Source organism: Leucopleurus acutus (assembly GCF_964270905.1).
Source record: "Leucopleurus acutus genome assembly, chromosome: 5".
In the NCBI taxonomy this organism is placed as follows: domain Eukaryota; kingdom Metazoa; phylum Chordata; class Mammalia; order Artiodactyla; family Delphinidae; genus Leucopleurus; species Leucopleurus acutus.
In genome coordinates this window covers 48,482,842-48,497,869 of record NC_139147.1, presented here as the reverse complement: position 1 = coordinate 48,497,869, position 15,028 = coordinate 48,482,842, and the positions used below count along the sequence as shown (strand labels likewise).

The 15,028-nt window shown below is 37.9% G+C and overlaps 1 protein-coding gene across 1 annotated transcript in view; it reads left to right on the top strand.

Moving 5' to 3' along the window:
- The window catches only part of ABI3BP (ABI family member 3 binding protein), a 259,008-nt gene that overhangs the window by 159,510 nt on the left and 84,470 nt on the right, over positions 1 to 15,028 (top strand). The window contains exons 21-33 of the mRNA XM_082839240.1: positions 532 to 573; positions 1,532 to 1,612; positions 2,057 to 2,104; positions 3,187 to 3,249; positions 3,365 to 3,439; positions 4,138 to 4,185; positions 5,684 to 5,743; positions 6,565 to 6,684; positions 8,824 to 8,907; positions 9,876 to 9,935; positions 10,772 to 10,855; positions 12,035 to 12,094; positions 14,934 to 14,993. Of these exons, the coding sequence (XP_082695366.1) occupies positions 532 to 573; positions 1,532 to 1,612; positions 2,057 to 2,104; positions 3,187 to 3,249; positions 3,365 to 3,439; positions 4,138 to 4,185; positions 5,684 to 5,743; positions 6,565 to 6,684; positions 8,824 to 8,907; positions 9,876 to 9,935; positions 10,772 to 10,855; positions 12,035 to 12,094; positions 14,934 to 14,993 (885 nt within the window). The remainder of the gene's footprint in view (positions 1 to 531; positions 574 to 1,531; positions 1,613 to 2,056; positions 2,105 to 3,186; positions 3,250 to 3,364; positions 3,440 to 4,137; positions 4,186 to 5,683; positions 5,744 to 6,564; positions 6,685 to 8,823; positions 8,908 to 9,875; positions 9,936 to 10,771; positions 10,856 to 12,034; positions 12,095 to 14,933; positions 14,994 to 15,028) is intronic.

The following is a 15,028-nucleotide window of genomic DNA, read 5'->3' as shown; positions in this document are numbered from 1 at the left end:
TTGTGCTTTCACTTTTAGAGGTGTTTTTCTTACTTTCAAAACTCTAACATTTGCAGACTTTCTTGAAAAGCATTATGGTCTTTCCAGATCTAAATATCCTGATGTGTCACTAGGAAATTCATTAAATGAGAGAAATATAAAAATTCACCCCAGTCTATGTAGCTTCTTTTCCTTCAAGAGAGCAAAAACTGTTCTGCTAGTGCCGTCTTAGCCAGTTATTCACATTTTCCTTCATAACATGAGCTGTTGGTTACTTTATTGCATTTACATCTTCCAAATGAGAGTCATGCCTTTTTTTTTTTTCCATTTCTCTTTCCAAACTTAACTGACCAGCTGCGTTTTTGTTCATTTTGTCTAAAAACACAGGAATCTATTTACATAAAAAAGGAATGTCTTATATGGATAAAAGTTTCACCATTTATGATTGCTCAACTTAGTACTTAAAAATTAAGCATTTTTCATATTTTACTGAAGTTCATCATTTTTCCGTTGATGCTGATTCCTTCTTGGTCATTTTTCGTGCAGTCTTAGAACCTGGAACACTGGGAACTAAACCTTCAACAACAACATTAGGTAATGCAGTGAGTGACCCACCTGTTTTTCCTTTTCCTGACTGCTGGCATCTTTATTAACAGGCTCACATTAATGGATTTGTTCATTAATGTCCATTTGTGTGTGTGTGTCCTCTATTCCTTTGGAGAAAAATTTTAAATCCTATAGTCTAAAAATTATATCTCATTCTTTAAAAGTTGCCTTCCCTGAAATAATTTGAGAATTCAAAGCCTTTTTGCACATGTTACTGATGTACAGATTTTTTTTTATTGGAGTATAATTGCTTTACAATGTTGTGTTAGTTTCTGCTGTACACTGAAGTGAAGCAGCTATATACGTATCAGTATACATATATCCCCTCCCCCTTGGACCTCCCTCCCACCCCACCCCCCTTCCCACCCATCTAGGTCATCACAGAGCCCCACGCCGAGCTCCCTGTGTTGCACAGCAGCTTCCCACTAGCTATCTACTTTACACATAGCAGTGTATTTATGTCCGACCTAATCTCCCAATTCATCCCACCCTCCCTTTCCCCCACCCCACCCCATGTTGATTTGCAGATTTTTAAATGCTAAGCGAAAAACATTTCCTTTTGAATCTTAGGCCAAATAAATTTTAGTTTTTATCCCTAGTGGCTTCTAAAAGTAACTTTTCTCATGCTCCTGTTAAACATATACCTTCAAAAATTTAATGAGACCGTCTTCTCCAAGCTGTACAAAGTTCTGAATTTTCCACCTCAAAATAGAATAGAGAGATCTTTTGAACAGTTATTTATAAATCTTTGGCAAAAAATAAAATAAAAATCCGTTATTCAAGACCTCATTTAACTGGGTAAATAATGATAGAAAGTGGCAAACAGAAGGATACGTATCTGCAATAAATCAAAGGGCTTAAATGTGCTTCTAAGATACACGTAGTATTGATGGTCAGTTTGTAGGGCCACCTTTTGTGTATTAACTAGCTGATTTTCTTTCTTCAGCTCCACCAAAGACCAAACGACCAGGTCGTCGTCCCCGCCCTAAAACCACACCTAGTCCAGATGTGCCCAAGTCCAAACCTGGTAAATGTGATGTTCAGGGTTCCAATTAACATAGAAAGTGGAATATGGTAGTTTCTGATATAGTAGCTACCTACCGCCTAAATAGCTGGGCTTTAGGAACCAGTGTAGTTGATTTTTATATTTAAGGATCTATACTTTCTAAATTCACGTTTTATGAATACGTTTATATTTTTATTTGTAGTTATTAAGTATACACAGCAGTAAGCTGGGCCACTAAGTGGATCGTTAAAGTAGGGTACCGTAAAACTTTTACATAAGATGCGTATTCATGGCAGATGAGATGTGGGAAAGCAATAGGGAGAAGAGGGGCAAATGGGAAAAATAAAAAGGAAAATCACATTCAAAAAAAGTACACAGTTTAAGCAAAGATGGAAGAGTAATGTTTCCTTCCTCAAGATGCCGCTTCTTGACATAATTAGTATTTTTGGTTTTTTGCCTCTATAGCTCTGGAACCTGCTACGGTACAACTGGAGCCCTTGGTGCCCACAGTTGGTAATTCTGGTCTCCTCCAATTGCTTTCCCAGGTTGTCACTTTCGCTTTTCCTGCTCTCTGCCCAGGCATGACTGCAATTCTATACACAGTGTCACAGTTTTGTTCCATACTTTCCCTCACCTTTCCTATCTGGGTCTGAAGAGCCTGAAGATAGGAAACTTCTAGAAGAATTCTGTATGCTAATTCAGGGAAAGTCCATGGTTTTGAACACAACTTCCTGGTTTTCCAGAAACCCTCTGTCCTCCCATCACGTGTCCTCCTGTAGAGAAAACCATCTACTCTTTCTCAGGGATTTCCGTGCTCATCCTGGACTTGGCAAATGGCAATGTTTTATTCCAGTGTCATGATTACCATTTCATTGCTTTACTCATTCAACTTGTAAGACTTTCTCCCTCTTAAACAGCTGCATGAAATAATGGCTCCTTCAGCTTTTCTGTTTCTCTGGGGAATTTTTTTGAGTATGTTTTGATAACCAAAGTCACACACACTGTTCTTTGTCTAGGGTCCAAGATAAAAATAGTATGGTCTTTATAACTTGAGAATATTAAAAGTCTCCAGCTGGTTTTATTGTTTTCAGTCATAATGCTGTTTTGATTATAATTATTTCATTATAATTTCTCAGCATTCACAGTAAATCTGTCACTGGTTTACTTTAGAAAATTCCAGAAATAAATAGCCATATAACATGCTGTATAATTTCAAGTATCTATGGATTACTTTCCTGATTTCCTACTAAGCAAGTTTCAAATTTCTACCTTACTGTTTTTATACTGGGGAAAAGAAAAAAAAAACCTATCCAGTAAGAAACAGAACTATTATACTTGTCATTTTAAAAATTACTTATACAGAAAAAAGTCTTCTTATAGTTCTCCTTACTTTTGTTGAGAGACACATTTTGAACATTTCCTGAAGGTTCTTTTCTTTCAGAAAAATCAGTAGGAATGGACACATTTCCCACCCTTCCCACCCCAGGAATTAATTTTGTTGTATATTCACTGAATTTATATAGTATCTTTGCTTGAGCATATGTGTCCTTAATTATTGACAGTTACAGCTGTGACCTTAATACTTTTTTCTTTAGCATCGAAACCATCCGAAAGACCTAAAACTACACGTAGACCAGATGTACCTCAAATCCAGCCTGGTAATCTCTACTTTCAATGTCTTAATCTATAACTAGGAAAACGGTGTGTAAGTAGCACTAATCTTGACATTCACAGCTCTGACATGACACTAATTATAGCACCTTTTTCCTTCAGATTCAAAATCACCAAAGCAATTACTTCCTAAACCCAAAACCACAACAAAACCAGATACGCCACCACCTAAATCCGGTAAACAATTTCCAGTGCTTCGGCTTAAGAAGCTTTTTCTTTGGGGATGTTGCTGAAGATGCTTACAGTTTGTCACATCATAAAAGCATAGAAACCCAAATACCATGGTTTTTTTGTTCGTTATCTTCTCAAAGTAGCCACACTTGTGTTTCATGTGTTAAATGAACAAATTAATGTTTGGGAAATTAATAAATTTTATATCGGATTGTCTGACAGATTCCACTCTTAAAGCATTTTTAGGTTCTGTCTTCTCAATTCGGGTTTGTAATGAATAGAAGCCTGGTTTTTCTGTATCTGGAGCATTTTTGAAAGTGATTTTAGCAGCTGCCACTAGGGAGGCTGACCCTGTGTTCTTCCCTTATAGGCACATGGAGATTGGCTTTCTCTAAAATACCTTATTGGCTTTTCAAATGGTACCTATGAACTAAGTGATTTTCTACTAAATAAGAAGATATTATATAATAGTTCTGAAAATTCAATTGTTTTCCAAGTGACATTTTCTCCTAAGATGCCAATTAGTATAAAATTCTAATTTACAGAGAGCATCTCTCATAATAAATAAGTCTCTCAAGGAGGCAATTTATATCAGCTTAGAATAAACCAAGTTCTGTGTCCTGTGAATTAAGCATCAATGAGCACCTAAAAGTCTAGCTTTCCTTAGTTTTGTTTCTTATATCTGTTTATTTTTTATGGTGCAGTCTTTGAGCCTGTTACATTTGAGAATGAAGCGCCCTCCACAACCATAGGTAACGATGGATGTCTTCCCTCTTGGTCAATGTTTCTCTGAACTTGCCCCTCTCATTTCTGTCACTGTCTGTAGTCTCTTGTGTAAACAATTGTCATTCATCCTCTTTTTCATTCATTCCCCAAAACTGTTTACTATTTTCAACAAGCACCTTTTTAATATAATTGGGCATTCTTACAGCTGCCGCTCAGCTTACAATCCCTGAATGTTTTTTGTTCTTTGATCATCTTCAGAGATAGTCAGATTGCTTGCAGCACTTGATGTTGGCAAGAGTTACAGGTGCTCTCTCCATCCATCATTCAAACCAGGACATTTTTGAAATCTCTGCTTTTATGTATGTATAATTTATGATGTGGGAGAGGGACAATGAAAAAGCTGGTTGGGGCTTGAGAAAATACAAATTGTCTCTTTCTCGCAAAAGTCCTTTCTTCTTGATTCCATACTGTTCGAATGCAACTGGACCTTTCTGTTGATGAATCCGTCCTGTGGTGTTGAATTCCAAACAAAATAGGGATTTTCCTCTTTTGTTTGAAGGCAATCAGCTTTGAATATTGTTTTGTCCTGTGGTTCTCACTTTCTATCTCTTCCGGATGCCATGTTTTCCTTTAGTTCAGAAGATGTTCTCAGATGTGGCTTAAACCAACTCTGTGCTATGTTATCTTGGACAGTCAGCAAAAGGCAATCTCCATATAAATGCTTACAGAGTTTTTGGTGATATGATATTTTAATGTTACATTTAATCTTATGGACTTGAAAAATAGAGACACTATTTTAAAACCAAGGAGTCATAAGTCTTAATTTTATACCAATGTGTAATTCAATCATTTCAGAATATTAGAGAATTAGAGGAATCCTGTTTATTCAGACAAAAGTTGAATTATTACTTTTCAGACCTTTTTCTTAATCATCTGTTCCTCACTTGAATAGTTATCTCCCAAGTATCCATTTGAAATAAATGAATAAATAAGGACAAATTGTAGCAAAGAGTATCACCTTTATTGTGGAGAAAGGGCACAAGGTTATCTTTTGCATAACTGTCACAGATCACCAATAATCAGACTGATTAAGAACATTTTTAAAAATTCTCTACCACTACCACCATTTCTCAAAAAAATATATGAATAATGGTGGTGAAAACCTTTCAAATACTAACAGAAGTTTTCATAATAATTCTTCAGAGTAATTTAAAATACATATCAGACAGCTAAGAGATTTTTTTGGAGCCAAGTTTCCAGTACAGCTGCAATCAGCTAATTAAACACCAAAAAACCTACTTTTCATTGGCCTCACAGGGATGCAAAGTGCAAGGGGTATGGCTGTTTTGTGAGATAAATGGGTACCAGAGTACAGCCAGTTATTACAGAACAAATACTCTTTTTCCAGAGTTCATAAATGCTTCTTAAACATTACAGGATTAAAAGGATTCATTTTCAAGATAATTTTGTTTCTTTTCCTATGTTTCTTAAATCTCCATTGTTTATTGTATTGCTTTTGGTCAGTTCCTGCCAGAGACATTGAACCTGTAACTCTGAGAACTGAGGCTCCTTGGATAACATTAGGTAACGACCTTTGATGTCTTCAGGCAAGAGCATTTTCTGTTCATGGTCCAGTCAATTCCATTACTATGTTGGCCAAAGGGTTTTCTCTTCTGTAAGATTTTTTCATCATCCCTTTTTGTCACTCAGCTATATTCTTTCATTTTGAACATATTGAAGATGTTTAAAATAAGTCACTTGGTTAGAATATAAGCATCTATGAAGCTAGTGCAGAGTATCTATCACCCACATTATCCAGCTTTCTTAAAGCTTTACAGAGCCAGTGGTTCTGCTGAATTCCAAACGCAGTTAGGAGTCTCTGCCCTATGAACATCAGGTATAATTCTGTGGCCTCAAAAGAAAGTTGTTTTAAGATATTCCAGCATTCCAAATATTTAAGATATTTATGGTCTACCAATGATTTTAAGAAATGAGATGTGTTTAGTCTAATAATGTTTAATGGGATGTATGCCTAAACCAAGTCATTTCTAAATATAATCTCCCCAAAGCAGGTGAGCCTGTGTCCCTCTCTAATGCGATGTAGACATGCTGTGCTTCTGACGTCCCTTGGATCAGGGTTCTCTTTGAAAATCTGATACCAGCAATAACAGTAAAGTTTTCAGATAATTAAAACAATGTTATATGTTCTTTCTTAAAAGAACTGTCAGCAGACAATCCCCCACAACTTTTTTTTTGGCATATGGATGACAAAGAAAATTCCAAACCCCAGAGACAAATTTCTCAAGACTCCAGAAAATCTAGCAAAATTTTATAAAACCTAGAGCCATGTATCATCCTTTTTTTCTGGAGTCATAAGACAACATTAACCAGTTTCCTTTCTTCAGCTCCAAAAACATCACAAAGAACAAGAAAACGTCGTCCACGTCCACGTCCCAAACATAAAACCACGCCGAGCCCAGAGACACCTCAGGCCAAACTAGGTAAATATGTGGTTCCTGGTACCTGTGGAACCTTGTTGGATGTGATACTGTGGTGGGAGTGTAACTCGCTGCCTAGTAACCCTGCGATCCTTCAGGATGGATGCCCAAGTTACAAGTGCTCTAGTCAATTCATGTGACTTCCTCACGCTACTTAGTATCTTCTTGGCACCTTGTATTTGCTTCTTTCACCATTCGATTACATTTTCTCTTTGATTCTGGCTCCGCAAAAACGTATCTAGCCTATTTAGTTCAATTAGTCTCATATTTAATGAACTGCCACATTAGCATTTGTGAGGAATAGTTTAGAAATAACAAGGGACTTGGCTTCATTGAGGGAGGAAGCTGCTCTTGTGTGAAACTGTTCATATGCGGATAGAAAGGAAAATGGGCAAAGGCAACGTATTTATTGAGTTTTACCAACTGTTAGTTAATTCTTAGAGAAGTGAAAGATCCATGGGGGTGATAAGTGTCATGTGGACCTTGAAATGTGTATAGTTTGTAGATTTGTTGGAGGGATGAGCAGGAATAACAAACAGAAGCTGGAAGGTGCCATATGTGTGGATGACAGCAGAAGGATAGGACTTGGAAGTAGAACTTGATTGTGAGAAAGGAGAAGGGCAATGTTTACTTGGCTGGTGCTCAGAAATTGTGCTCAGCAGTGCTACTTTTAGATGGGTCTGTGAAGAGGACCTGAGTGCCTGACTTCAATGATTGGATTTGAGCCACTTGGCTGCAGCATACTCTCCGGTCAGCCCTTTTCTGTCCTGATAACAGAGAGATGAACTGACAAGTTTTGTAGACTGAATGACCCTTTGTATCTTGCTCTTTTATATGGCTTTGTTTGGACAGAGGTCTTGGTCTTTTTCCAAAGTGGACTCTTAACAAAAAGAAGAGTTGTCTATTTTGGTTATTCATTACCAATATCTGCTTAAATATATCAACAATTGCATCTATCATGACATAGATGTAATTGTTTGTTTTCCAGTATATTGTGTTATAAATTATACTTTCACATTCTTCTCTTACAGTTGTTAACCATAATGTTTTTAGACAGATACCTAAAGATTTTTCTAAGCAGAGTTTTCCATTATATTATCAGATGATATAAAAAGCAATACTTGTAGGTAACCGTGTAGGGATAATAAGGGTATAACCATTTCATAATATCATATATCTTTGTACCCTCACCTTGGAACTTTGAAAATTTTGCTTTCTGGCCGTAGAACCACACTACCCTAGTGAAGTTCATTTTCAAGAGAATTTGGTGACTTTTCTTATGTGTTTAACAATTCTTTTTTTAAATTGCTTTCGATCATTTCTTGCTACAGACCTTGAACCTGTTACTACTGGGACATCTTTAGGTAATGATCCTGTACATCCTTCAGCAAGTGCTTTCTTTACTTGTTGTCAGACTTATCTATGTTCTGTAGAGACAATGATGTCATAATTTATTGTCATCCTATTGCTGTGTTCATCTTAAAATATAAAAGGCTTTCTTTCTAACAATGTGTATAAACTTTAATTCAACACATCTATTTGCTGCATCTCCCAGCTTGTAATTGCATCATGTCAATCTGAGTCTCTGTTTAAATAGTACTGTTTGTTAGAGCTGGGGGCTAAATGTGATTCTCCATATATTCTTTATTTAGACCACCAATATTAGTGTCAATTATGATACCATGAAGTTTCTTTAAGCATCTACTTTCTATATTTCAAGTTCTACATAACTTTTTTTTTTTTTTGCTTTATTGATGTTGCACCTAATTTTGTGTAGTTATTTTAGTAAATTACCAAGTGGAAAATTTGCCCAAGACTAGTTGTTTTAAATTATAAGTGAATAGTATAGGATGGTTTGAAACTTCTCTCATGCTTTCACAGTTTAGCGTGATTTCTCATTAGGGACGCTTTCAAGAAAATGATAGTCCCTCATCTTCATTTCTTAAACATAATTATAATATAATTTTTAATCTCTAGAGAATTCTCAATTATAAAAGAAAACCTGTTAATATATTAAAGGATAAAATTTCAAACCAAAGTAACAAAGGTGTCTCCACTCAAAAGAACTCTGGCAAGTTTTAGAAGGCTTAGAGCCCGGTTATATCATCCTATTCAGAGGTAATGGAGTCACCAGCACTATAATAATCCTAACTTTTCTTCCTTCAGCTCTAACAACAACAAAGAGACCCCGTCGTCCACGTCCCAAACCTAAAACCACGCCCCATCCAGAAGTACCTCAGACCACACTGGGTAAATATGCAGTTTCTGGTTTAAGGAATCCAAGCATTCTACCCCAGCTGGGACCCTGAATTCTGTGCACATAATCGGTACATGCCTTATATATCTCTTAAGAGTAAACACTATTCTTCTTATTAATCCCTTCTATATCCCCATAACCATATTAGCACCTGTGAGACAAATCAGAAGTAGGAATTATGCTTTATTTCCCAAACATTTTGTACTATAGTTGTAAACAAAAGCTGTTCCTGCATAAACAGGTAGAAAATAACATAGGGCAGCATGTTTATACAAATGTAAAGTAATTTCTGAAATAGTACAAATGATATATGCTAGAAATATAGTAAATATTTGGAGCAGGAAAAGATCCAGGATAATTAGGGGAAAAAAATCAGTGCAGAATTTGGATGAGTGAAGGGTTGAGGGAACAAAGGCTGATAAACAGGGAATGTGCTGAAGGAAGCTGGTGACCAGACAGAGGATGACTTGTTGATAACACTCCTGTTGAATGGGCCTCTATAGGATGAAATAAAGGGGACTGGGATGTCTACTCAAGAGCTTAAGTTTGATCCAGTGGGCTTCACTGATCTTACTTCTACACAGGACCATGCTTTTTCTATTCTTAGAACTGAAGATGCTTAGTTTAATATGATACCACAAACTGAGAGGTTGTTCCTCACCTTATTATATTAAATGCCACTCTCTTCACTAAGGACTTAGTGAGTATGGTCTCAGCTTCTTTTTGGCTCTCTGTTCTATGTGTGGTGGGCAGACCCTAGGGTGAAGCCCTACTCCCCACCGCCTCTACCTCTCACCTCCCACCCCTATAGTTCCTGCCTCTTGGTTTTAAACTTTTGTGTAATCCATCCTTGCCCTTCCCTTTTCCCCTTTGAAGCATTATTTTTACTGTTAAGATGAATTTTCTGACATTTCATGCACTCACAAAAATCTCTTTGATTTCTTTTCTTACTTTTGATCAGTTCCTGCCACAATCCCTGAACCAGTTACTCTTAGGACCGAGGCTCCAGGGACGACCGTAGGTAATGACACATTATGTCCATAAGCATCTGCTCCTACTCATTTCAGACCCATTTCGCCACTGTCATAACCACAAGACACTGTGTCATCCTCTGTTGTCATTACCACAAGACTCTGTGTCATCCTCTGTTGTCATTCAATTACTTCCTAATATATTGAAGAGTATTAAAACAACTCATTTGTTATTCAATGAATCAAGTATGAACTTAGCTTAGTATACATATCTGTAAGGCAATGCGTTTGAATTTGTGGCATCTCATCCCTATGTAACCTTTTAATCACATTCTGTGTTACTGAGTTTCAGACACAATCAATGGGGGTTAGGGGTGGGAGTGTCTGTCCTTGATCCAAACTGAGTACAGTGTCACAGCCATTATGGTGTGACATAATTCTTATGCAGATCTAAATTCCTATATTTTTTACTACGTGCACAATTTTGTTTTTGTTTTGCCATTTTAGATAATGATAGTCTTTTTTCAGTAAAGAGTGAAATAGAATATATGTCCAAGGCTAGTAAATTGAAGTTACCAGCACCATCATTAGTGTAAAGTCACCCTACCCCTTCCCCACCACCACAATAATTCAGTAGGTTTTTGGAAATTTTTTCATTCCAAAATCCCTTCTGAGAATATCCTTGATATATCAACTCAGGTTTCTGTGTGATTTTTGTTTTTCACAGTAATATAAGTGATAAAAAGAGGCAATCATCAAATACGGACAAATGTTTCAAACTCAAAAGAAAAATTTCCTGCAATTCAAGAAATTATAACAACTATAATCCTATCCACAGCTTCTGAAACTAAAAACACTCTATTAACCTGAAGTTTTTTTCCTTTAGCCCCCAAAGTGCCTCAGCGAACTCATCATCCACATCCCAAATCTGAAACCACACGGAATCCTGAAACACCTCAGACTGAACTGGGTAAATGTGTAGATCCTGGTTGAGGAATCCTGCAGCCCATCCCTGTGAGGTCTAGAGAAAGTGAAGGGGCAAGTCAGGGCCAGCGGCCACTTTCACTCCAGAGCAGACAACCAGAACACAGTCGGACAGGTCTTAGGGGGTAGCCAAATTCCTTCCCCTTTGTGAATTAGAATCTTCTCTCTAAATGTCTATTTCATTGGCTTCTCATTCAATTCTATCCATCCTTTATATATTGAATGTGTGTAGTGGACTGAAACAGCTATAGGTCAAACATATATTTGGGCAAATAGACTATTTCTTGGTAACTATTAAAGTTGTATAAGTCATAGTACAGATCTAAGGCAGGAGTTAGCAAATATTTTCTATAAAGGGCAAGATAGTAAATATTTGGGGCTTTGTGGCCTCAATAATCTCTGATGTATAGTTTTCTTTTTTCCCTTTTTTTTTTTTTTAACAATCACTTAAAAATGGAAATGGGCTATATGAAAACAAGCCATGGGCAACGTTTGGCCTATGGGCCATAGTTTGTGAACCCCTGGTTTAAAGAAACAGTCAGGGTGGGCCAGAATAGTTAGGAAGGGCTTGAGCATTGAAATCACTATAGATTTGGATGGCTGGGGCGCGAGAGGGTGGGGTGAAGAAGTTCAGAAGACAGGACCTGTGTGGAGGCCAGCGAGAGGAGACAGAGGCTTCTTGGACCAGTGAAGGCTGTCAGCTTCTAGATGCTGATCAGAGCATTTTATTGAAGCTGTTGTAGCTAAATGGGCTCAAAGGACCAGCTGAAAAGGAATTTTTACTCTTGGACTTAGGAGTTTGGGTTTCATGTAAGAATCTTCATTATCCATACATGGTAGGCTTTCCTGGGCATGAGACAGAAGGATACAGCTGAACCACAGGCTGAATGGCTGCCCTTTATCTTGCTCTCTTAAGTACCCCAGTTGGGCAAAACTTGTTGTCTCTTTCCAAAGATGAGTTTCTAGCAAGATGGGGAGGGTCTACTTTGGCACATTACCTAGACTAGGATCATCACAGAATGAGAAACTTCAGGGACACTTCTCAGGGACAGTTATCTGAGTACAGAGACAATCCTTCCTGAGTGATAAACTGGTACCCGAGTGCAGACATATCCCTCTGAGACTGTATAAATGTTTAACATTTTTTATTATTATTTTTGGTCAGTTCCTGCCACAGTCCTTGAAGCAGTTACTCCTATCAAAGAGGCTCCAGGGACAGCATTCGGTAATGCCACTTTCTGACCTTCAGCAAGCACTTTTTCTGCTCAGTGTCAAACTTCTGCCCATTCCCCTCTGTTGCCATTTAGTTACATTCTTTATCTTGTGAGTTAAATGTGCATAAAGCAAGTTACTTCTTATTCTAAAGAGAGTCATCCCTGGATCTAGTTTGGGATATCTTCCTGCCCTGTAACTTAGTTAAAATTTTTTTCAGTTAAAATTTTTTTCAAGCCAGTTTGCTTTTAGCTCAACCAGAGTTCTCTGTTAAGGTAAATTTCATGTATTTATAAGAGTGCCTGATCCTGATCTATGCTAACCAGGCTGTGACAGGGAAGTTTCTTTATACATCCTTTATACACCTGCCTTTTTTATCTGCCTGTTTTTTTTTTTTTTTGCGGTACGCAGGCCTCTCACTGTTGTGGCCTCTCCCGTTGCGGAGCACAGGCTCCGGACGTGCAGGCTCAGCGGCCATGGCTCACAGGCCCAGCTGCTCCGCGGCATGTGGGATCCTTCCGGACCGGGGCACGAACCCGTGTCCCCTGCATCGGCAGGCGGACTCTCAACCATTGCGCCACCAGGGAAGCCCTATCTGCCTGGTTTTTTTGTTGTTTTGTTAACATTTGGGTAATATGTTTTTAGTGAATTGTCTAACAGATAATGTGATCAAGGCTAATAAGTTGAAATAGTAAGCCCCATCCTTAAGGTGAATCTGACTCCCCCTTAATCTCCACCATAGTTTAGAAATGATTCTTAACCTTTTTAATGCAGTCAGGGGACTCTAGGAGAATATGTTAAAAGATACCAATCTTGACTCTCTGAATTAATAATTCATTTTAATGTGTCAACTTTGTCCCCAAAGTATCTTCAATAACAAAGGAAGATACAGTAGCATAGTAGGGCCAAACTTTTCACACTAGAAAGAAACATTTCCTGAAACTGAAGAAAATCTATCAAGCTTTGGAAAATTTAAAGAAGATTCTGTTCAAAAACCTGTAAGTTGCAGAAGCTTTAAAGGAACAGAAATTTATCTTTTTCTACTTCCAAAAACATCCCAGCGGACATGACATTCACAACACAAACTTAAAACCACTCCAAGTTCAGATGCAGCAGAGATTACACCAGACAAAAGCAGGGCCCTTGGCTTAAGGAGCCTGGCAGCCTGTCACTGGTTGAAAATGTAAACCCATATACTCCCTAGTGAGGGAACCATGAAGAGTCCTTGCCCCTTCAGAACTGGCAAGGAGTTCGTGTTTGGAAGAGACATAACCTTCTCTCCAATTCTGGATAGTAAGAGACATGTTATACTTCTCAGTCTGCAGGTTAGTTGAGCACAAACGCTTTTCTTGTGTGAAAATCCTAGAGGATGAAAACAGGGCAGGGTGTTTTTGCAAATTCAAGATTTTTCTTAGGTACACAAACATTAAGTGTAGACTGATTATAGTGGCTCTTTTTTTTAATTGGAAATATATATATTTTATTTTTTAATGCACATATAATCCAAAATGGGTGCTTTTGATCTTTAGTTCTTCCCTAACTGGTGATGGAGGGACCCCAAATTCTCTCATCTCATACATCTGTAGCAAGTCTTAAAGAAACGAAAAATCAACGTGGGCTTCAGTAGAGCAGAGAAGGAGTTTGGGCCTTGACGTCACATCAGAATTTGCACAAGTGGATAGGTGAGAGTGAACAAGATGAAAACATAGGATATATAGAGAGGCAACCAGAGGGGGCAGAGTCCCTGCTTCTTCTAAGTGCCAGGCAAAACATTTTTGTTGGTGATGATGCATTTGAATGACACTAGTTGAATGAGGCTAGTATTGTTCTTAATGAGCATCAGAAGTCTCTTCTTCCCATACTTGGATAGTTTTCCCTGTACTGAGAGTGGACAGGTGCTTTACTGGATGCCACAGACTAAGAAGTTGCCTCTTACCTAGTCTTCTTGTCTGGACAGAAGTCACAAGATCTTTCCAAAGCTGAGTTCTCAGCAAGATTATCGGAACAGTTTTTGGCTATTTGTGTAATGGCTGCTTGGTTATTTAGGAACTTCTTCTGCAACCATAATTTGATAAACATAGTAGATATTTTCTTTATTCAGCATCCACAGAAGTACAGGTTAGTTGTTCATGTGCTTCTTGAGGGTTGTTAGAAACATATTTAAGTAAAAGCCTAACAATATCCTAAAGTCTACCATAGCAGACTCAGATATTCAAGCACTAACTACAGGAACTGTTTCCCTTTTGTGGTGCTAAACAGAGACCAAAGATAATGACTATCTCATGAGATGAAGAAGTCCCTAACTACAGTTTGGCCAAGTCTGAGCACAACAATTGATTTCCCTTTCTATTAGTCTGCTGGGGCTGCTGTAACAAAATACCACAGACTGGGTGGCTTAAACAACAGAAATCTATTTCTCACAGCTATGGAGGCTGGAAGTCTAAGATCAAGGTATCAGCAGGTTTAATATGTCCTGAGGTCCCTCTCCTTGGCTTGCAGATGGCTACCATCTTATTGTGTCCTCCCAGGGCCTTCTCTCTATGTGTGAGCGTCCCTGTGTCTCTCCCTCTCCTTTATAAGGACAGTAGTCCTATTGGCTTACAGCCCCACCCTTATGACCTCCTTTAACCTTAACTTCATCTTTAAAGACCTAACTCCAAACACAGTCACATTGGGAGTTAGGACTTCAACAAATGAATTCTGAGGAGAGGCAATTCAGTCCATAACACCTTTCATTCAGAAATTTTAAAAAAATATTCTAGAGGCAATGTTACACTGGCAAGATTCATTTTGACATGAATGTTGTAGCTCTTCATACACATTTTTTTTAAAAACCTCTTTTGTTTATTCAGTTCCTGTTACAGACCTTGAACCTGTTACTTTTACAACTGAGACCTCTGGGACCACATTAGGTAATGACCCTGTGCCACTTGCCTAGATCTTTTGC